General features: G+C 45.2%; 5 protein-coding genes across 5 annotated transcripts; 2 read left to right on the forward strand and 3 right to left on the reverse strand.

Moving 5' to 3' along the window:
• Positions 1-4,398: 4,398 nt before the first annotated feature.
• On the reverse strand, positions 4,399-6,192 carry LOC128707692 (serine/threonine-protein kinase pelle). The gene is made up of 4 exons (XM_053802651.1): positions 6,001-6,192; positions 5,200-5,908; positions 5,015-5,138; positions 4,399-4,915 (listed from the first exon to the last, which is right to left on the reverse strand). Exons 1-4 carry the CDS (start codon positions 6,190-6,192, stop codon positions 4,399-4,401), a joined length of 1,542 nt encoding a protein of 513 aa, XP_053658626.1.
• Positions 6,193-6,717: 525 nt separating this feature from the next.
• On the forward strand, positions 6,718-11,485 carry LOC128707453 (recQ-like DNA helicase Blm). The gene is made up of 4 exons (XM_053802404.1): positions 6,718-6,827; positions 6,925-7,024; positions 7,103-9,974; positions 10,209-11,485. Exons 1-4 carry the CDS (start codon positions 6,718-6,720, stop codon positions 11,483-11,485), a joined length of 4,359 nt encoding a protein of 1,452 aa, XP_053658379.1.
• A 575-nt stretch (positions 11,486-12,060) lies between these two features.
• On the reverse strand, positions 12,061-13,216 carry LOC128707530 (thiamin pyrophosphokinase 1). The gene is made up of 4 exons (XM_053802485.1): positions 13,199-13,216; positions 12,894-13,041; positions 12,658-12,821; positions 12,061-12,561 (listed from the first exon to the last, which is right to left on the reverse strand). The coding sequence occupies exons 1-4, from the start codon at positions 13,214-13,216 to the stop codon at positions 12,061-12,063; spliced, it is 831 nt and encodes a 276-aa protein (XP_053658460.1).
• A 658-nt stretch (positions 13,217-13,874) lies between these two features.
• LOC128707479 (asparagine--tRNA ligase, cytoplasmic) lies at positions 13,875-15,827 on the reverse strand. The gene is made up of 3 exons (XM_053802432.1): positions 15,809-15,827; positions 14,733-15,600; positions 13,875-14,649 (listed from the first exon to the last, which is right to left on the reverse strand). Exons 1-3 carry the CDS (start codon positions 15,825-15,827, stop codon positions 13,875-13,877), a joined length of 1,662 nt encoding a protein of 553 aa, XP_053658407.1.
• Positions 15,828-16,678: 851 nt separating this feature from the next.
• Positions 16,679-21,718, forward strand: LOC128719967 (importin-11). The gene is made up of 11 exons (XM_053813610.1): positions 16,679-16,908; positions 16,986-17,884; positions 17,965-18,140; positions 18,224-18,412; positions 19,669-19,880; positions 19,956-20,226; positions 20,303-20,516; positions 20,587-20,824; positions 20,909-21,232; positions 21,313-21,487; positions 21,578-21,718. Exons 1-11 carry the CDS (start codon positions 16,679-16,681, stop codon positions 21,716-21,718), a joined length of 3,069 nt encoding a protein of 1,022 aa, XP_053669585.1.
• The last annotated feature ends 111 nt before the right edge of the window (positions 21,719-21,829 follow it).

Here is a 21,829-nt window from a genome sequence, read left to right on the forward strand (position 1 = left end):
AGGATAGTATAAAAGATACACTGATCGGTCACATATAACTATTGTGCAAACAGCTAGTTCCTTGTAAAATGGTAGCGGGAAAAAGGTATTCATCATTTCGAGAACACACTCACCCAGTCTCCAGCGGAAGGCCAGTAATATTCATCACTTTGAGTAGCGGGGACATACGAGAGACAATAGAGTGCGAAGTAATCCTATTCATACCTTTTGTTTCGCATCATCCGTACTCCACGAAGGGCACCAACCAACACAAACTTAACACAAAGTTCATTGCGAAATCATCCAAATCATGTCCACATGACCAATTAGTCACATGCCACCTTTTTACAGTACTTCTTACCCCAGATCTGGAAAGAGATCTGGGGGAAGCTTTTGTGTGCGTGTGGTGTTGTAAGGCTGTGAAAGCAACATAATAAAAAGAAAACAATGCGGAGCAAAGCAAATACGAGCTGAGAGGGGACGTTTGTGCAAGTTATACGAATCGGTTTCGGAATTCTTCCTCTTTCAAAACTGTCGGTGTCTCTCTCTCTCACACACATTTATGTTCGGGACATTGCTGTGTACTTGCGCGTGCCGTGTCCGTTCCGAACGGAAATGCGTACAAAACAAGGCGAGAAGAGAATAATTAAAAATAACGGTGAGAGCAGACGAATACAAATGGAGAGTAATATACTTTTTTGTGTATAGAATCCACAGCAACACACAAACAAAACAAAAATATAGCAGAAGAAATAGAAGAGCGGAGAAGAAACAAACACATACGAAGCACAGGTAATAGAATAAATGTAACAGAATGGAATTATTCATAAATTTAGACACATAACAAGCAAAACTATACATGATAACAGGCAACAAATAAGGCGTAAACCGATAAACGCAATTTGGTCAATATGGCACGGGAGAGAATAGTAGAATTAGTGTTTAGTGCGCTACTGATTGCTACTGCTACTGTACTACAACTACTACTTCTATTGCTACGAGATCACTGTTGTGTTTAGAATAGTAAACGTGTGTTGATGTGCATGTATGTGTCTTTATCAGTGTGTCCTTGTGTGTGTGTGCGCGTGTGTGTGGAACCATATGGTTCACAAACGGGGGTGTACACAAATGGCGCGATCGCATAACGAATGTGATCGCATAATGAAGAACAGAGAAAGAGAGAGGGATCAACTTGACCATTAACTACACAATAGTAGCAATTGTTTACGTTTTTTTTTCTTAGTAGAGCAATAGTGTTGTGCGAGAAAGCGATTCGAGGAAACATTTTACACAACCAACCTACTCTAAAATGGGGGCAACAATTAGAATATTACATTCGTAACATAGTTCTAAAACAAAATACAAAAAAAAACAACAACAAAGGATACGTTAACTAAACAAGTGTAGTGTAGAAAATGTAGCCAGCGAACGCGTTCGAAACCGAACCTGAATTTGTAAAGTTTCGGTTAATGCTAGCAAAATGGTGTGTGTGTGTGTGGTGTTGTAAAACCCAGTACGCCAGTACACTCGCGGCTGCTAATAGGTTTTCTGCATTTCCTATGCCTTTCCAATTGCTTTTGTTTCCGTGGAATTGGGAAAAAGACATGTTCATGTAACGAGCAAGTTCGTGGTGATTTGCGTGCAGTGTTGTTGGCTTGCATTGCTGGAAGATGAGACACAAAGACTTGGTATTAACTACTGAACCGGCAAACTATCGACTTGTTTCTTGCCGACCTGGCGGAATCATTAAGAGAAAGAATTATATTTTTGCGACAGAGTGCATAATCTTTCTTCTTAAAGTAAAAGATAACAAACGAAACAAAACAAAAAAACAATCAATAAAAAGTAGCAAAACACACACAACACACACACACTCATATACACAAACATGTATAGTGATCGATTGATCATATTCCAAAAGCGTGCCCGATCAATAAACCATCCGCACGATGGTGGTAAGCAAAGAAAGTGCCGGTTGAAGCAACAAGCCACAAATGAAACAAGAAAAAAAAGAAAACAAGGGCGAGATTAGGCGACATAGTTTATGAAACTTATACGCAGCAAAGGATAAAGGATTAACTCGATGAAACATATGAAGCTGGTGAAAAGAGAGATAGAAAGAGGCGAACAGAGCAAACGCAGCACTTTTACGTACACAATTTGTAAACCAAACAAAACAAAGCAAAAAAAAAGTATATATATTTTTGTATTGTAAATATATTGTAATAATAGCACCAGGAGACAGGATGAGAAAAGTGGGCTACAAAACGAAGCAACAACGTGTGGCAACAAACGAAACAAATGGAAAATCAGTCAAAACAAGGAAAAAGAGAATTAAACAAAAAACGAAACGAAGTGCATGATAGTAAACTACGGTAAAAGTTTAGGGGAAGGAACGAAAGAGTGATAGGGAAACGAATGTATGTGTGTATTTATTATTTTTTTAAAATCTTGTGTTGTTTGTTTTTTAGTTTGTGTTGCATGGTGCAATGGAGAGGGAGATTGTTGAATAAGTGATTCTGCAAAAGAAAAAAGGAAATCCCAAGGCTAAAACAACCAGAAAACGTCCACACAACGAATGTATTGGTACGTGAGCTTGAATGGATAATTTTCAAAAGGCAATGCTGGATTTGGAGTTGTTGGAAAAAAACGAATGCGGGAGTAAACTGTTTTTAATCCCTGTAATTGTAGCTACATACAATTAAATACCAAAACCCAAATTCCTCTGCTGCACAGGCAATTACAAGCGACTGATAAGAAAAGATAATTAAAGGCATGATTAAAGGCATAAGATCGAGGAAGAAAAAGGAAAGCAAGAAAGGGAAAAAATGGCAGGAGAAAAAGGTGTAAAAAAATGGTTAGAAGTTTATTTTAATGCGTTTTACTTTATGTTTTAAGTCACTAAGTTTATTATGTATTGTACAGTATTTAAAACAGAACTACAAAACACACAAAGCTGTAATAAAAATAATAAATCAAACATAATATCGGGAACATCATGCGTGTGTAACAACTCTGCTGCGGAGTATGCAAAATGCGGTTCAGCATTAAAAGCTGAACAAGAACAAACGTTACATGCATAAGAATGGCATGGGCAAGAGCAATCAGTTGTAGATAAAGTATGCTGGGTACTGTCTGCTGTAAAACAATTGGCACTACTTTCAACCATCAACTATCGATCAGTGGAACAATAAAGCAAATAGTTATGGAAAACTGTTTGTCTAAATGATTAAACCAGCCAGTTTGGTATTTGTGCAGTTTCGGAGAAAAAAAAAACACAAAAACTTTCAAACTTTTACTTTGCCTGTCGGGACGGGTATGTAAATTAAAAAAAACATTTATGTAAAAAGAAAAACAAGAAAAACACAATACACACATTCATGCAAAAAGGTACAAATGAACTCAATCCTCCTTTTCACGCGCGTGTGAGGATAGATGTTTAGATAACCGAAGAAAAAAAAACATAAAACAAAACGTGGAAAGCCAGAGTTGAAACAAACCAAACGGCAACATTACAAAACTATACACACACGGCAGTACACAACATACAAACTCCCAATCAATAAACTGTAAAGCGATGTAGAAAGAAGATACGGCGCAACAAGTACAACGTAACAACGGTTCTTGGTGTGTTGGGTGTGGAGAGAAAGAGTGATTTTTGGTGAAAAGTGTGCATTAAAGTACGAGAACGACTGTGTCGTGATTAAACAGGGGACGCGTAGAAAAGAGGAGCAAGAAACAAAGAAGAGAAAAAAAACACTCAGCCGAAACAGAAACTGTAGTTATAAAACTATCACCATATGGTAAAGTCATGATTATCACTGATGATAAAATTATTGGAAACAAAACAGACAAAATAAAACAAAAAAAAAACACTATTTTAAAAACATTTAATTTTGTGTACGCGTGTTAACATACATTCCCCATCACACGGGTCCGAAATGATTTTATTATAAAAAAAAGCTTAAATTATTTAATTGTTACTATTAATGGACAAGGCACAATGGTGTTAAAGATATGGACCAAAGTATTTTTTGTTGGACGGGCTGCTGCATCGATATAAAATGGTCCAGCATTTGTGGAGCCTTTTCAAGTTCAAGGGAACTTTTTCTATAGTGGAAACGATCGAAATCTGTAGAAAGCTTTCCAGTGAGAATGTTTAATGGAAAAAGTGAGAAAAGAAGAAGGGAAAGTGAAAAGGATTCCAGATCTACCTGAACATTTTCAGTTTCAGTTAATATTGAAAATTATCCAATAACTGCTCCATGTTTTCCATTTTAGCTTCAAATTCAGCAAATGTGCTTTGCGTCTGCTATAGCATACTTCTAGACTGACTAAGACACTTTGACTTTGGAATGTTGGAATGGAATTGAAATTACTTTTGGGTGAAAACTATGTTTTCGTCATCCTTACGAATTATCAAACCCTCCCTAATGCGCTACTAAGGTGCAACATCACCGTCACCATATCTGGTCGCTGTCGCGGATCATCGTTCGTGCACAGATGGCCCACTCTGAGTATTTGCAAGCAAAACAAATTATCCGTAGCAGAATCGATCGGTATCGATTTGTCCATCAGCTGCGTAACGTCCATATTTTCTTGCACCGCCCGGGTAATGTACTCCTTCAGATGTTTATCCGTTCGCCGTTCGTCCCACGCCCGCAAACCGGTCCCGATCTCGCACAGCACTACCCCGAAACTGTACGTGTCTACCTTGGTGGTTAGCTCCCGGTGTCTGAGAAACTCCGGTGGGATGTATGGCCTGGTACCGTACAGGTACGTCACAACGATAGCCGAATCTTGCAGCGCTCCTTCGCGCGTCAAACCAAAGTCACCGATGCGTGGTTGCTTGTATTCGTTCAACAGTATATTGCCCGGCTTGATGTCACCGTGTATAAACGGTTTCTCGGCAAAGGTGTGAAGGTACTGGAGGCCTCTGTTTTTTTTTTTTTTTGCAAGACAGGGAGGATCGTAAATTTCCCGGTAGACCACCACCACTACCAACAGTTGAAAGAAAACCCTCTTTCCTACTTACTTTGCGGTTCCTAGCGCGATGTTCATCCGGTCCTTCCACGTCAATGTAGGTGCGGGTCGACGTGCAAACAAACTTTTGTCCAAAGAACCACCCTGCATAAACTGGTACACCAAGCAGGGTTCCTCTGCAAAAGGGAAAGCAAAAGTTAAGCTTGCACTTTGACTTTCGATCATTACTAAACCTACTATCTAAACTGTATCCGAACAGCGGCACAATGTTGTCATGGCGACAGGAATTAAGGAAACGCAGCTCGTTGAAACTTTGTTGCAGCTGGATACGCTCCGCCTCGCTCGTTTTAACCTTGCTACAGTCGATTTTTTTGATTGCCATGTACGTATGTTTGAAGAACCCTCGATACACCGTTCCAAAGCCACCCTTGCCGAGGATGTTCCGCTCACTCCAATTTTCGGTAGCAGCCGTCAGCTCATCGTAGCTAATTTTCGGTATTAAACTGGACAGATCCGCCAGTTCATTGGCGAAAGGGGAATTTTCTTTCGAATTTAACGGATTGCTTTCATTCTTGGCGGCCATTCCATGGGGAGCTTTCGGCGCGACCGGATTACCGTTCGCTTTCTTGTTAGCTCCATCGTTCACCTCTTTTGCTTCTGGGCCACAGTGGACGTTTGGTAGTTTCGGTTCGGTTTTTACATCCGCACCGGAAAATGTACCCATCTCATTGGCAGGTGAAAGTCGCCCATCACCTCGGGGCTGTTGCTTTATCAGCACATGGTATCGCGGATGAACATAGCGTTTGATGATTTCCATGCAGCTGTATAGTTTCTCGCGCGAAAGCACAACAAACAGTTCCGTGATCGTGTGGTTGTAATTGCCCCATTTATCGAGCAAATCTTCCGCTGGTGATCGATTGTTTCGTTGACAGCACCGTTGTGTACCCTGCGAATGTGTGGGGGATGTGAAGATGGAATTAACAAAATAGTAAACACTTGTTTTGAAATACTTGTTACACTTTGGTTCCAAATACCTACATCCAGGTCGGCGCTACTGTATCCCATCTGTTTCAGTCCAAGCTCGTACCACTTGTCGTTGATCTCCAGCAGCGCAGCAAGCCGTTTTTTCTCCATCCTTGGAATGTCGTAGATGTAGTTAAAGTTAGATAGATTGGCACCATTTTCCGCCGCACTTTCGCCCATTGTTTGCCGCCCGTAAGGCGTTGTCATGGTGTACAATGTTCCAATTTGTGCGTTCCACCCACTAAACTGAACTGGTTGGATATTCCCGAGGGGGAAACCCAATGTTTTGAAGGAATATCATTTCCGTGAACAAGTGAAAACACACACCTGTTTGCGTGTAGGCAAAATGTCAACACAAAACAACGAAACTCACATGCATGTTTGACAACCCTGATGGAAGTTAAAAACGAAACCTCGGCGTACAGTCATTTATCAAAGCATTTAACTTTAAACGTGTTATGCAGCATACGAAGACGATGAAAAATATGTATGAAGAGTACAGATAGTGTAGGAAAGTCCATAAATTTCATAGATTAGAAATTGAAGAAAAACTGCAATAATTAATATGCTCCGCATCCATGACTTAGCAACCTTGGCATGGTCGAAAGCTGTCAAACAATCCAAACAAATTTGCGACAGAGGCGCGCGCGCTCCAGTAAACAATGCACCGCTCGCAATATAACGGGAATTAGTTAAAAGGATGTGAATAAAGGTTAACTAAAAACGTGCAAAATGTCCAAAAAACCCGTACCATCGTCAAACCGTGGGGAACCGATGAAACAGATGAGCTTAAAAAGTTTCATCTCCAAAAAGGACAAACCACCGAATAGTGAAGAATCGAGGTAATGCTTTTATTTTGTTAGTTCGTTGAGAGCCGTCTAATGTTTTGTTGTTAACGATGCGTTCTTAATATCTTCTGTGGGAATACGTTCGCTGTAGCACACCTACCGAGACAGAACTGCAAATAAGTTCCACAACATCCTGCGAACAATTGATTACAAACTCACCAAGCATTTTTAAACCGAAAGTTCCCATGGTTGTAAGTTGGCATACGATGTGAAGCACTCGAGGCAATGCATTTCGAATGACTTCGTTTCTCGCTTTGTTCTGTTTGCAGAAAAAAGCCAACACTGTCATCAATCTAGTTAACAGCGATTCGGATGATTCGAACAGAACGCCATCGAAACCACTGCGGGAAGAGGTGGTGGGAAGACGGCTTCCACCGCGAAACATTTTCAAGGAGCACATAGAATCGCAGCAGAAAGCGACGAACGCGGACGGTTACGATGAGTTTGATTTTATGGTGGAAAAGAGCAGTACTACATTGAAACCAATCAATTACGATCCGTTAGAGCTGAACCTCGCGACGGACAAGCGATATGTGGAGGCGACGAAGAAGCTGGAAGAGAATCTTCACAAGCTGGCCGAGACGAAGAGTCCGGTTAAGTCCGGACCCAAGTTTGAGTATAAGCAACATAAAACGGGCCGCGCATCGTTCGAGTTTAACAAACACAATGTGTTCAGTGTGAACGATGAAGACTTGGTGGACGGTGATGATGATTTCGAATGCAAGAAAACCACACAGTCTACCTCAACACCAATAGGTGTTGTGCCGGTCCATGCCGGTGGTAAACCGAGTACGACACTGGTAAAGCCAAACAAGGACACTTCCTCCGCACTGGAACGTTTGCTTAGTCCGGATAAAGGACAGGGGTGTATTCGTTTCGAACCAGCCTTGAACACCTATCTGGATGAGATAACAAGCAGTGCGAGCTTCAATGCAAAAGCATCACAAGAACGTGACATTCGAAAGAGTGTACATTTTCTCGAGACATCACTGCTGGGATTGTTGAACCACTTTTACGAACTGTTCGCAAAGGTACCGAGTGAAATCTTTCGGCGTATAGATAAAAGCTTTGACGTAGCTGGTTATGAACGGTTAAAATCAACCATCGATACGGTACGAGGAAAGAAAAACGTGTACAATCGAGTACTCGAGTCGAGCAAGCAACGGTTGTCCCAAACGAAACTGTTGAATAGTTCCACTGCCTCGGAATGCGCTCTAGCGAGAACAAAATCAAGTACGCCTGTTACGGCAGTGCCAATCGTGTATGAGCTACCGTTTGAGGATCAAAACTCGATTGATTGTATGGATGTTATTGAAAGCACACTGCCCCTACCGGAAGCTAGTCGTAAATATAGTCTATCACCGGCAACATCGAGGTTTGAAGAACTGGAGAAGGAATTTGGATTGAAAAAAATGGAAGAAACAACCAACAGTTCATTCAAAGCGACTGATACATCCCAAGGAGCAGTTGGAATTACAAAAACTGCCAGCAGTGGAGCTACATTTGTGTTCAAAAAGCCAATCGCCAGCACGCTGTTGAACAATCTGGACGTTACACCAAGTACTGATCTGACAAAAAAGATCACCGAGGAGAAAGGCAAATCGGTTTCATCACCCTTCCAAACAAACGACTTCCTGGAGGAAGATGATCAGGTGGATGACGAAGACATTCTTAACAGCATCCGGGAGGAAGAACTTAAAGACCAAGGACGATTGTTCCAAACGAATCTTAGCACCGTCAATCTAGTATCCCCGGACACGTCGTTACGACGGTCCGATCCTCCACGGATAACATTTCCGGTAGAACCGAATCCTTCCGCAGTCCCAGCGCGCAATACACAGTTTATAGAGCACGTCAACACGCAGCTCGATGACGACGGGTGGCAGGTGTACGATCCATCGATGTACGACGATTCATTGGAAGAATTGACTGCGCCACCCACCACGAACCCGCTACCCAGCTCCGGGTCTTCATCGTCGGGCATGCTGGCCACAAGTACGGACATTGGTCGGTTTCACGAGGGTATACGAAACGATGGCATAACGGGCGAGTTCGACGGTATGGCTTATCCGCACTCGTCGCGCCTGCAGGTCGCGTTCAAGGAAACGTTCGGTTTGCGGACGTTTCGACCGAACCAGCTGCAGGTCATCAACGCCACACTTCTCGGCATCGACTGTTTTGTGCTGATGCCGACCGGTGGCGGAAAGTCGCTCTGCTACCAGCTGCCAGCAATTCTGACCGTCGGGCTCACGATCGTGGTTAGCCCGCTGAAGTCGCTCATACTCGATCAAGTGCAAAAGTTGAACTCACTCGACATTGCGGCCGGCCATCTGTCTGGGGAGGCGAAAGTTGAGGACGTGCAGCGCATCTATGACGATCTGTACAGCAGCTGCCCGGAGCTGAAGCTGCTCTACGTGACACCAGAGAAAATAAGCTCCTCGGCCAAATTCCAGAACCTGCTTACCGCGCTCCATCGGCGCGGGCTGCTCGGCCGGATTGTGATCGATGAGGCGCACTGTGTATCTGCCTGGGGTCACGATTTTCGACCCGACTACAAAAAACTTTCCGTTCTGCGGGAACAGTTTCCCACCGTACCGATCATCGCCCTGACGGCGACGGCCAACCCGCGCGTACGGATGGACATTCTTACCCAGCTGAAGTTGGCCCGTGACACGCGTTGGTTTTTGTGCAGCTTCAATCGTCCCAACCTCAAATACCTGGTGCTGCCGAAGAAGGGTGTCTCCACGAAGGCGGAAATGATCGAGCTGATACGGAAGCGGTTTCCGCGCGACACCGGTATCGTGTACTGCCTGTCGAAGAAGGAGTGCGACCAGCTGGCGGACGAGTTCCGGAGGGCAGGCATTAAGGCAAAAAGCTACCACGCTGGGTTGTCCGATAGTGTGCGGGAAACGACCCAGAAGGAGTGGATCGGCGATCGTATAAAGGTGGTGTGCGCCACGATCGCTTTCGGTATGGGTATCGACAAGCCGGATGTACGGTACGTGCTGCATTACTGTATGCCAAAGTCCATCGAGGGATATTACCAGGAATCGGGCCGTGCCGGACGGGACGGTGAAATTGCTACCTGCATTATGTACTACAACTACTCGGACATGCTGCGCTATCGGAAAATGATGGACAGTAAGTATGGGTGGTGTGGGAATTCGTATTCGGCTGTCCGTACAGCGACTATTGCCTTTTAACTTTAGCAGGAAGTTGCACTGGACAATTGGAAACCAGTTGAGAACCAGTTGAGAACATTAAATCGTCAAGTATTTCTTTACGGTTGTTTTCATTTTGCACATTGTGAAACGCTTATTGGTGGGCAACTTACAACACACAAATACTTAATAAATGTCTTTTCTTTTTCCCCAGATGATACGACCATTTCGCTCGAAGCGAAACAGATCCATATGAACAATCTATTCCGGATGGTGAACTACTGCGAAAATGTGACCGACTGTCGGCGGACGCAGCAGCTCGAATACTTTGCCGAATACTTCACCAGCGAGCAATGCCTTTCGAACCGGGAGACCGCATGCGACAACTGTCTGATGCAGGGCAACTACAAGATGCTCAATGCAACCGAAGACTGCATCATGATAGCGAAAGCGGTCCGCGATCTTTGCGGTGGCCGCAACCGGTTCACCCTGCTGCATATGGTAGAAGTGTTGAAAGGGAGCGAAAATAAGAAGGTGCTCGAAAACGGACACAATCGTACGGCTTACCACGGCAAGCTGAAGAATTGGGACCGGTGTGACATACAGCGGCTGTTGCGCAAGCTCGTCATCGATGAGTACCTGAAGGAAGATCTCATCTTTAGCAATGACATACCCCAGGCCTATCTGCGTTTGGGAGGCAAAATCGAAACGCTCGTAAACCGGCGTGTCCGCATTGAATTCTCGATCAAGGAAAAGCTGACGGGTCGTGGCAAGCTACCCAAGCAGGATGTGCCGGCTGCATCGGCACAGGAATCGTCCAAGATCAGCCTGCAGTTAAAGGATCTGCAGAACCGGTGCTACTACGATCTGCTGGAAATTTGTCGCTCGATTGCAATGCAAAAGAACGCAACGCTGGCATCGATCATGAATATTCAGGCACTGAAGGCGATGTCGGAAAAGTTGCCCGAATCGTCCGGCGAAATGCTAACGCTGCCGCACGTTACCAAGGCTAACTTTGAAAAGTATGGCAAACATTTGCTCGAAATAACGCAAAACTATGCCGCCGAGAAGCTGATGTTGATGATGGACACGCAGGACCAGGAGGAAGCGGTAGCTGTTGGAAGTGGAACGGACGATAGCGACGGTAGTGTGTTGGGCGATGACGATGGTACCGATTGGGGCATGTTGGCAAGGACAGCATCCCAGAGCGGTAGTACGGGTGGTAGAGGTGGCTACAAACGGCGAAGCAGCTGGGGTGCGGGAGGAGCAAAGGCGAAAAAGTTCCGGAAAACAACCACACGCCGAAAGGGTGGGACTACGACGAGAGGACGAGGAGGAGCGGCAACGGGTGCGGGCACCAGTGGACGAGGCGCAAAACGCACAGGAGCAGCAGCATCGACCAAACGCGGGGGCAAAACCAATTCCCTTCCGCCTCCAAAGGGTGGTGGTGGTGGAAGTCTTGGGTTGCTTCCAATGCCAGGCGGATTCTAGATATTGTTAGCCATTATATTGAGATTATGTTTGTGTAAATAAATGTTATATTTAATTTGTACGAGTTGTAGATGAACGAGAAAACCCCTAAATTTATTGGACGGCGTGAGCGGATTAGAGGACTACTGTAGCAGCGACCGGAATGGAAGTAAGTGACCGTTATAATTTTTTTTACTGTTCTCGATTTCTGCATACAGTTAAAATCGATTTTATTTCACTTCCTCCCGAACCGTTAAATTCAAGCGATGTGATAAAATTAAAATTTTGTGGCAGTTATGTCACATTTCTAAGTTAACAACAATGTACAGAGCTTAATTACCACACGAAACTTGACCGTTTTTGCGGGACAAGCAGCACATGCCCGTGTGTGATGGCAAGGAATATGTTTCAAACGATTTGTAGCGCCTGCTATAATGCAAACTTCTCGCTACTCTTTTTCGTTCCCCTCTGTTATTATTTTTAACGTCCTGCAGGGAAAATAAACTTAACCACCGACAGGGGAACGACGATCCTGGGCTTCAGTTTTCAACCAAAGTCAACAATAATTCCGCACTACCCGACGATGCAAACCGCTATCACATATCCTTCGGTGTCGTTCCCATCGACCATAGCAACGGTCCATCGGTCGCAATACGTACCCGGTTCATCGCGTACGTATTAGAGGTACTTACAATACTGCCAAACTGTAGTGCCCTACTGCCGTCCAGATTCCACTTGAGTCCCTCGGTCGTGCACACGCATCCCTGACCGATCGGCACAAGCGAACACCAGATCCGTTCGCTTACGAGACGCTGCGGAATGTCGATGCTGTGCTCGCCGGGTCGTAGCAACCAGGACAGTGAATTACTCGACCGTAGAAACACATCCACGCCGGGTAGGATGGATTGCGCCAGGAAGAGTGTGTTGATGTTGGCCATTATCTGATCGAGCCGTCCGGATGATTCACACAGGGCCAGTACGCGTGTTATATCCTTTTCGTAACCGTGGGTTTTGAGCACCTTCAGTGATTTGGTAAAATCGGTCGCGTTTTGATCGGGTGTGTGGACAATCTGTTGGGTGAGATACAAAAAACCCTTCTATAGGAACAACCACATGCAACGAAGGGAGAAGAAGGGTCGCCCCGTTAGCGATTCTATAACAATACTTCTCCAATTTCCCATGCAGGTTCGTACCGTACACTTTAGCTGTTCGACGTACTGCATGGCCTCCTGATTGCAAGAATCGAAATCACCCGTCACGAGATCAGGAGGTTTTAGCAGGTGTTCACCATTAATGTTGCCCTTCACAAAGTCAACCCAACGGTTCGTGCCACCGTCGACTGCGACTCGCACCTTTGCTGCAAAAGGAATGGAAAGAAATGATAGAATCTTCCATAGCTTCCATATGCACTTGCCATGTGGACACTTACCACCATTCCATAGTGTCGTGAAGTAATGTTTTTCCAGCAGAATCGGTCTATTCAGCAGCACGATCGCCAATCCATCGTCTAATCCGTGACCATCGATGAGACTGGTTGGTATCCACCGTTGACCTTTCGAAACACCACCGTTCGGTAACTGTAAAAACAAAGTTTTGAACCACTTTCTGGCCATCGTCCAGCGCAAATCCGTATCATCCGGTGAACGATGTTTGGATTTTTGCAAAACGGTTCTCCAGGCAACCGTTTTCCAGCCACCAAAATCGAATTCTCGACAAAAACATTCGCCTACTTACGTCATCATCGTTGGGCATGGTTGCTGCGACTATTGACTAAAAACGTGCAAGACCACTTCACGTGGTTTGCAAATAGGAGGGAGACGCACTACACACGTTCTTTTGACCTCTGCGTGCCACACGCTACCAGCAAGGTAAATTGTCGATTGTAGATGTTGCAGGTAAAAGTTTACATTCGCACCATCGCTGATTTGCGATACAATGTGAGCTGGCGCTGTGTTGATATTTACACACCGAAGAGCATGCCGTTTGCGCAAACCGACCAGGGAAAAACACCGAACTGTCAAATTTGCCACACCGGCAGTTGTTTTTTTTTTTTTCAAAAATGACCATTAAAAATGTTGATGTTTCGGAGTTATCAGGAAGGAAACCTGTCGTAGCATTAATTTTCATGGCTAGTGTCCTTTGAAAAACATTCCGTCGAAACAAACGACTTCATGTTTGGCTAATCCAGTAGTGAAGTACGGTTTCACCACAGAATATTTATGTAGCAAATTTCATATTTTGGCTCTGCAATACTCGTTTCCATTAGTATTTATATTATATTTAACACTTTGCTCAAAAAAGTATGCTGTGTGAACGGTTGTCTTTATTACTTAATGTTTGAGAACTTTTGAAGCAATCAATGCATAGGCGAAATGCAAAACCGGCGAAAGCGACTCTCGGACCGTCGGGTTTATGGTTTGCAACGCTCCAGGAACCGTGGGTACAGACAAACTTCACGAATGTGGTAACGGTTCAGCAGCCAGCAGAGGAATCGTTCCAATCCCAAACCATAACCACCGTGTGGTTGCGTACCGTACACACGCTGATCCACGTACCAGTAGTACGGTTTCGGGTCGATCCCTTCGCGTTTGTAGCCATCCAGCAGCTCGTCATACTTCCAGGACCTCATTGATCCACCAACGATCTCGCCCACATTCGGCAGCAGCACATCGACGCTCTCGGTCAGACGCGGATCATCCTCACATTTGGCCATGTAGAATGATTTGATTTCGGCCGGGAAGCGGCACAACATAATCGGTTCGTTGATCGTGTCCGTCATTTTACGTTCCGGTGCCTCGGGAATATCTTCCCCGAACTCGTAGAAGCTACCATCCTCCTTTGTTACGTTGTTCTCCTTTAGCCAGACGATCGCGTCCGCATAGTTCATACGACGGAACGGTCGTTTCGGTGGAACGAAGCCCGGATTCAGTTCCTGCACCATGTAACCCCACGGTGATTTCAGTACACGATCAACGACATCCACAATCAAATCCTCGAGCCGGTCGAGCAGATCGTCGAAAGTAATGAATGGACATTCGCCCTCGATATGACTGTACTCGGCCAGATGCCGACGGGTGCGGCTCTGCTCGGCACGATAACTTTGCGCCACACAAAACACATCTCCCAGCGCCGGAACGCACGTCTCCAAGTATAGCTGGGAACTTTGCGTAAGGAAAGCCTCCTCACTGGTATGGGTGGGGAAATCAAGTTTAATGGAACTGTTTATATTTAATTCTGAAATGCTACCGTGTTTCCAACCTTAACTTACCCGAAATAATCCAATTTGAACAGGGTGGCACCACCTTCGACTTGTGTCTGAACGAGCGTTGGTGGCGTCACTTCCGTGTATCCACGGTCGAAGTAATGCGAACGGAACGCTTGCATTACCACGTCGCGCATCTTCAGGATCTTGGACGTGTTCTCGCCCCGGATCATAATATGCCGGTTGTCCAGCTGCACGTCCGGGTGTGCTTCTTCGTTTAGAATTGCGTCAGCACCACCGGCCGGTGCCAGGCCGATCAGTTCCCAGTAGTCCACATGCAGTTCGTGACCGCCGGGTGCCGTTTTGCCGGCCGGAACCTCCTTCAGCGTACCGTACAGCTGCACCGATGATTCCGTCGATAGTACGAGCGCATTGTACGTTTGGCACAGGGTATCCGTCAGCACGCACTGCAGAAAGCCGGTTCCGTCTCGCAGTGTGATAAACATTAGTCCCTTGCCCTGCCGGCGCAAACGATGCACCCAGCCATAAATACGTACGCGCACACCACGGTTATCGGTACCGTGCGCGATCTTGATCGATTTGGCCACCGACCAGGACGGATCCTCCTGGATGGTGATCTTTTTCGCCTCTTCCAGATTCTGTTCGCGGTTCTTGGCTTTCTCTTCCTCCTCACGTTTCTGCTTGTCACCCTTAAGGTTGTCCCGGGCCCAGATCTTCTGGATTTTCTTGAGCTGCGACTTTGCGGCTAGCTCGTATTTGTCCGGAGACTTCTCGTCCTTGCTATCGACGTAGATGACCGGGAACGGTTCCTTTCCGGCATGCTTCATCGCACGGAGGATGGTTTTGAACGGATCATCCGAGGTACCTTTGCCCGTTTCATCGTTGCCTAGCTTTTCCGATGTGTACAGTTCGCCTGAAACGTGAATGATGAAATCGGGTTAAATTATGATCGATGGAATGTACTGCATTGCATCAGAACTGTATTCGCAAAAACCGCATTGTCTGTCCCGGTTGGGAAGGACGGTGTATTTGACCGTCTGTAGGGTCACATCAAAACTGAACTTTAATCTCTTCATGCAGACACTTTGCATTACAATGCTATACAACGATTTAATACTTACTTAAAGTTAGGTTTTCCATTGCAAGATTGATTAAAGACCCGAGAAGGAATCTTTCACCAGAACGTCCGTGTGAGAGGTTTTTTTTTCTATAAAACTGACTGCGTGAAAATGCCGTCGTGTTGTGGTAGTGTGGAATGTCAAAAGAAGAGCTTGGGGATGTCTACAAAAGGTACTTCAGGAGTTACACGAGCCCTAGAAGTAGAAATTAGGTTTGGCGAAACTTCAGAGGCGCCAGTTTTGCATCATCAAAATGGTGTTTATGAAACTATTTATTATACAATTTTTTGCAACAGGGATTTTCAATTTGTTTTAAAAAACTTTGAAATTATTTGCGGGAGCGTACTTGCTGGGCAAAAGATGCCAACGTCTATGTGGTGCTATAGCGGCCAGATGACGGAAAACACTTTGACAGTTGGCTGCACCTGACAACGTACTATTGTTGTTATTATTTCCCATGCCTTATCATAGTCGTCGTTATACTTGCGTGAGCTGCGAAAATTTATCGGGAAAAGCGACAGCACAACGTTTGCTGCGTAAGCCAAGGGGGTGCTGTCGGTAATTAGATTGTCCGGTCAGAGAAACGTAACTGCATTGGGAGTTGCAAGGATTGTGCAATCGGGTGACAGCGGTAGTGGTGTGTTCCGTGCCGGAGCACGGAAGTTGGTACTCTGTGTCATCACAGCGGTAAGAATGTTAATGCAAACAGATTCGTGAACCCATCTGTATTATGCTGTGAACGTACACCCCACTGAAATGGGTGGTGTAGTGGTCGGTTGGCCTTGTCTTAATGTTATGTGTACAATTTTTCCCATACGAGGTCGCAGATTGCATAGCGGAACACGCCCAAACAACAACCAAAACAAAAGCAATATGTCGGCAGAGTCGGCTGTCTACGAGGCGCTACAGTACGCCTGCAGCCAGGATGCACAGATGCTGAAACCGGCCGAACAGAAGCTGGCCGAGTGGGAGATACAGCCCGGGTTTCATCTTACGTTGGTTAACATTTTCTCCAACCAATCCCTTGACGGTGGTGTACGGTGGATGGCGTCACTGTACTTTAAAAACGGTGTACTCAAGTATTGGCGACAGAGTGCACCAAAGTAAGGACGGCGATAGTTGCAAATTGCCGTAGGGGTATGTAGCTTTATTTGATGTGTTGATTCCCTTCTACTTGTAGTGCAATATCTCGTGAGGAGAAGCAGGAAATAAAACGATTGTTGCTGATGAAATTCAACGAACCCGTGCAGCAGATAGCGGTCCAAATAGCGGTCCTTATAGCGAACATCAGCCGTTACGAAGGTCCACAGGAATGGAAAGAGCTCATACCGACGGTGGTGAAAGCGGTCCAGAGTGAGGATATGATCGTACAGCACCGAGGCTTGCTGGTGTTGCTGCACATCGTCAAGGTGCTGTGCTCGAAGCGCATTCCACGCGACCGCCAACAGTTTCAAACCGTTGCTGTCACCTGGTACGACTTTGTGCTGAACCTCTGGGAAGGCTTTACGCAGTTGTTCTTTACCAACATCTGCGAGCAGAATTGTGCCATCGAGGTGTGTTCAGCCAATCTGGAGAAGGCCATCTTCTCGCTGCGCATACTGAAAAAGCTCACGATCTACGGCATTGTGGATCCGCTCAAATCGGAAGGCTGTATGATGCTGATACGGATGATGTTTCAACGGTTGAAGGATCTGCTCGAGTGTCGCATGCGCGTGAAGCGAATGTTGCGCGAAGCGGAAAGCAATGCAACGCCCGGCACGATGAACAATGAAGCAATAGAGATGATGCGCAAAGTGAGCGGCAACCTGGACAAGTTTATCGTTAAGCATATGAAGTTCCTGAATCTTTTTTACGATACCCATCCGGACGTGTTTTCGTCCTTTGTACCGATATCGTTCGAGTTTTGCTTTAACTACGTGTTCCACGAGGGAACGAATCTGATCTTCGAGGACAATGTAATCACATTTCCCAACTTTGCCATTCAGTGCCTCTGCCTGCTGAAGGGAATACTGTCACCGAGTACAGTCAATCTAGATTTGATACCGCGCGCTGCGAACCACCTTGCCGGGGAAGCGAAAGGTACGCCTGTGTGTGTCCGTTGTTTGCGCTATGGGGAATGTGTTGTAATAATGCAACCTTTCTTTCGTCTCTACCAACAGAACGTGTGAACAGTGCGAAGATGGACTTTTTTACGTGCGAACGATTAAGCTACATATTGGAGAAGCTCATAATGCACTACTTCCTGCTAACGCCGGATGAGTTTGAGCAGTGGGACACGGACCCGGAAGCGTACACGTCCGACGAAGGTGGTGACTCGTGGAAATACAATCTACGTGTAGGTGTTCTGTGGAAAAAAAACATGTATCCCATCAATCCTCATACTATTTAGAAGCTGTAAAAACTGTTTTCTGCTTTCAGTCCTCTGCCGAAGCGTTCTACATGATCCTCTTCCAAAAGTTCAGCGTAACGATGATCGAGGAGTTGCGCAAATACATATTGAAGTCTCAATCGATAACCATCACAGAAAACTCCGACATGAACGATTTGCTGATAAAGGATTCGATCTACAACGCAACCGGTCTAGCGGCATTCATTCTGTTTGATGAGGTATGTATGTAGTTGTAATGCCTGTGATCCGTGGCTGGCCAGCAAGGTGTATGTTTCTCTTTTCCCACCTATTTGGAAAACGGACACGTCGCGTGTCACTTGTTGGGTACGTGAGTTGCGATAACGTTTCTTCCATACAGCCGGGACTGATAATGATTTGCCGGGTAATGTGGTGTTTGGCTTGCGTCGATTGTTTTTTATAAGGAATGAAATAGTTTAAATTTATTCGCAATTCTCATTAGCTATGTTCGATGCCATTTATATAGTTCTTTGAGCTTCGTGAATGACTCTGAATCTCTGTTCTAATTTATGCATTTTTTTGGCTTCATTTGCCAATCGACTGCGAAGGTGTGATAATAAATCTATGAGGATATATGAATCCTGAAGAAGGGCTTAGAATCTATGAATATTAAAAAAAATTTCATGATTTTGGGAATGACTCTTTTCATAAGGTTAATTAAGCACAACACCGATATTTTGTTTCCCGAAGTAATCTCGAGCTTTATCTGATTTAGCCCTTATTTTAAACTCTGATCAGTTGATTACAATATATTTGAACTCAAGAGGCTGCAATTCCCTCGAATAATGTGTAAATAATGACGAGCTGAGGGAAAAGGGAACATAGATTATTGTAAATCGTTGGCAACAGCATGGTTCTCTAGCCAAGCAACGATGGCGTGTGCGGTTATTTACCTTTGATAAATAGGTTCACCATTTGTACCCGATTTTACACGATCGATAGATCGCGCGTTTCGGTGCTGGCGGTATGCGTGTGTTGGTGAAGTTTACAATTTCACTAGCACTACTTACATTCTGGAGCCATTCGGTAGAAATCAGGCTATCCCTCAATGTGATTAGAAGCTTTTGTTTGCACCCTGGATCGATGTGTACCTTCGATTCGACGGAGAACGTTTGCGTCCCATTTAGTTAGCGCTGATGCCCGGTTACGTTCGGGTGCTTGTCCTGAAGTGTTCTTGTGCACACGGGTGTGCGTTTTTTTTAATGTAGTAAGGAGAGTAATTTTTCGTTTTATAAACGATTTTGTAGCAGTGAACGTAATATTTGAACGTGACTATGCATATATCTGCACGACGGGTCTGTTTGCTGGCGTATATTAGCAAAGGCTAAGGTAATGTAGATTGGAAGCTTTGTTTTTAACCTAAGAAAAGGACACATGGATCCTCCTCGATCTGTAGCTATTTGTGAAGGTAGCGGATGGAAAGTTATGTGAGTGTGTTTTTGTCTTATATTTTTAGGTTAACTTTGACGAATGGTTCTCTCGGCAGCTGCTCGAGGAACTCAAGTTTAAATCCCACAACTTCCGCATCATCCGCAAGCGCATCATCTGGCTTGTCGGGCAATGGACCTGCGTTAAGTTCTCGAAAGCGTTACGCCCTCAAGTGTACCAAGCGTGTTTGGAGCTGCTGCAACCCTCAGAGGATTTGGCCGTTCGTTTGACTGCTTCCAAGTAAGGCATAAATATTAGGCAATTACATCGTTATTACATCGTTATTTTTTTTACTTTTACATGTACCTTACGCAGAAGCCTTCGCAGCATCATGGATGACTTTGAGTTTGTGGCCGAGCAGTTTCTGGAGTTTCTCGAACCGACGATCGCGTTGCTGTTCGGGCTGCTGAAGGAAGCGGTTGAGTGTGAAACGAAAATGACCATACTGTACGTAATGACGATCATCATCGAAAAGATGTCCATGTCCATACGGATCGATGTGCAGAGCCTGGTGCAGTATTTACCGCTGCTATGGGAAGAAAGCCGCGAACACAATATGCTACGCTGTGCAATTATTTCCACTTTGGTGAGTGACCACTTGCGAGTTTTTTAATTCATTCTTTCTAACACATGTTTTTTTTTCGTCGTTTCGTTGTTTTTAGTTGCAAATCATAAAAGCCTTGTACGAAATACCGTCGTCGGAACCGATCGTTACATTTATCTATCAGATCATAGAGATGAGCACGAATGTAAACGAACCGTCGCACGTGTATCTGCTGGAGGAAGGACTGGAACTGTGGGTTGTGGTTGTACACTACAGTCGCACGATGAACCAGGAGTTGCTTAATCTGTGTGAAAATTTAATACCTCTAATACGTAAGTGAACACAAAACTCAGACCGGTAAATCGTAAGAAATATGGTAACGTTTATTCCATAACGTTTCAGAGCAATCATCTAGCAATATGAACATATGTTTGGCGATAGTGCAGGCGTACGTGTTTCTCGGTGCAGAAGTATTTCTTCCAAGGTACGGTCAGGAGATTGTCAAGACGTGCCAATACCTATTGACGGATTTACGCGCGGACGGCGTGGTGCTGATAAACCGCTTCTTCCTCACGCTGCTACAGACGGTTCCAAAGTTTGCCATGGATTTGCTTCGGCCGTATCTGGTGGAGGTGTTTCGGTATGTAAATTAGCATATTGTTCATTGTTTCATCGCCTTTAATACGTGTGTGTGTGTGTGTATTCTCTCATTTCTCCTACGCAGATCATACTACCAACAAACAAACTTCCCGCAAGTGTTGCAGATGTACCTGCAGATCATGTCGCGCGTGTTGGTAAACGATCAGGTAACGTTCAGTGTCGTACTTTCCGAAACGGGGGCACAGGATGCGCTGGAAAAAATACTGACCGCTTGGCTGGAGGATATGCGGCGGGTAACGGCACTGGAGGAACGTAAGCTGCTAGCGTTGGCCTTGAGCAGTTTGTTGACTGTTTCGAACGAGGTGATTTTTAAGAACTTTGCCGGCATCATTACGAATGTTACCGAGGTGCTGAACGATGTAATGTGCTGTCAGGATACGTTAGTGGAGTAAGTGACGGGAAGGGTGGGATAAGTGTGAAAACTCCTTTACTCAACGTTAACGATCATCGTTACCCATTGCATTCCAGCTCGCTAGTCATCGATGACGAAAACAAGGACAATATAGGCGTGACCCTGTTCGGGTATGGGTTTATCGATTCCGATATGGTACAGGACGAAACGCCCCATTTTAGCCGCTGTAGAGCGTTCTGCATACACGACCCGGTGCATGTGATTGTGCTGAAAGACTATCTACAGAATCAGGTAATGTAGTAGTGGCCCTTTGCAAATATGCCGCACGCTTATGCTGTGGCAACCGTTCGATTTCTAACTTTTTGTTGTTGTCGTTTTTAGCTTGTAGTACTGAAAAACACAATCGGCGACGAACGATACCAATCGCTGATGACATCCGTCGATTTGCAAACGCTGAAGGAGTTGAACAACTTCGTGGTGCTCGGGATCGAACTGACGGCCGGTATAGACAATGGTGCATAGCCTGAATCGGGCCAACTGGCCTCCCGCTATGCAACTTCCACACGCTTTAGGCGTTGTACGCTACGATCATGATATATCGCATCGCTGTGCAGCTAGAATGAAATTCCCTTC

Source organism: Anopheles marshallii, chromosome 2 (assembly GCF_943734725.1).
Source record: "Anopheles marshallii chromosome 2, idAnoMarsDA_429_01, whole genome shotgun sequence".
NCBI classification, from domain to species: Eukaryota; Metazoa; Arthropoda; class Insecta; order Diptera; family Culicidae; genus Anopheles; species Anopheles marshallii.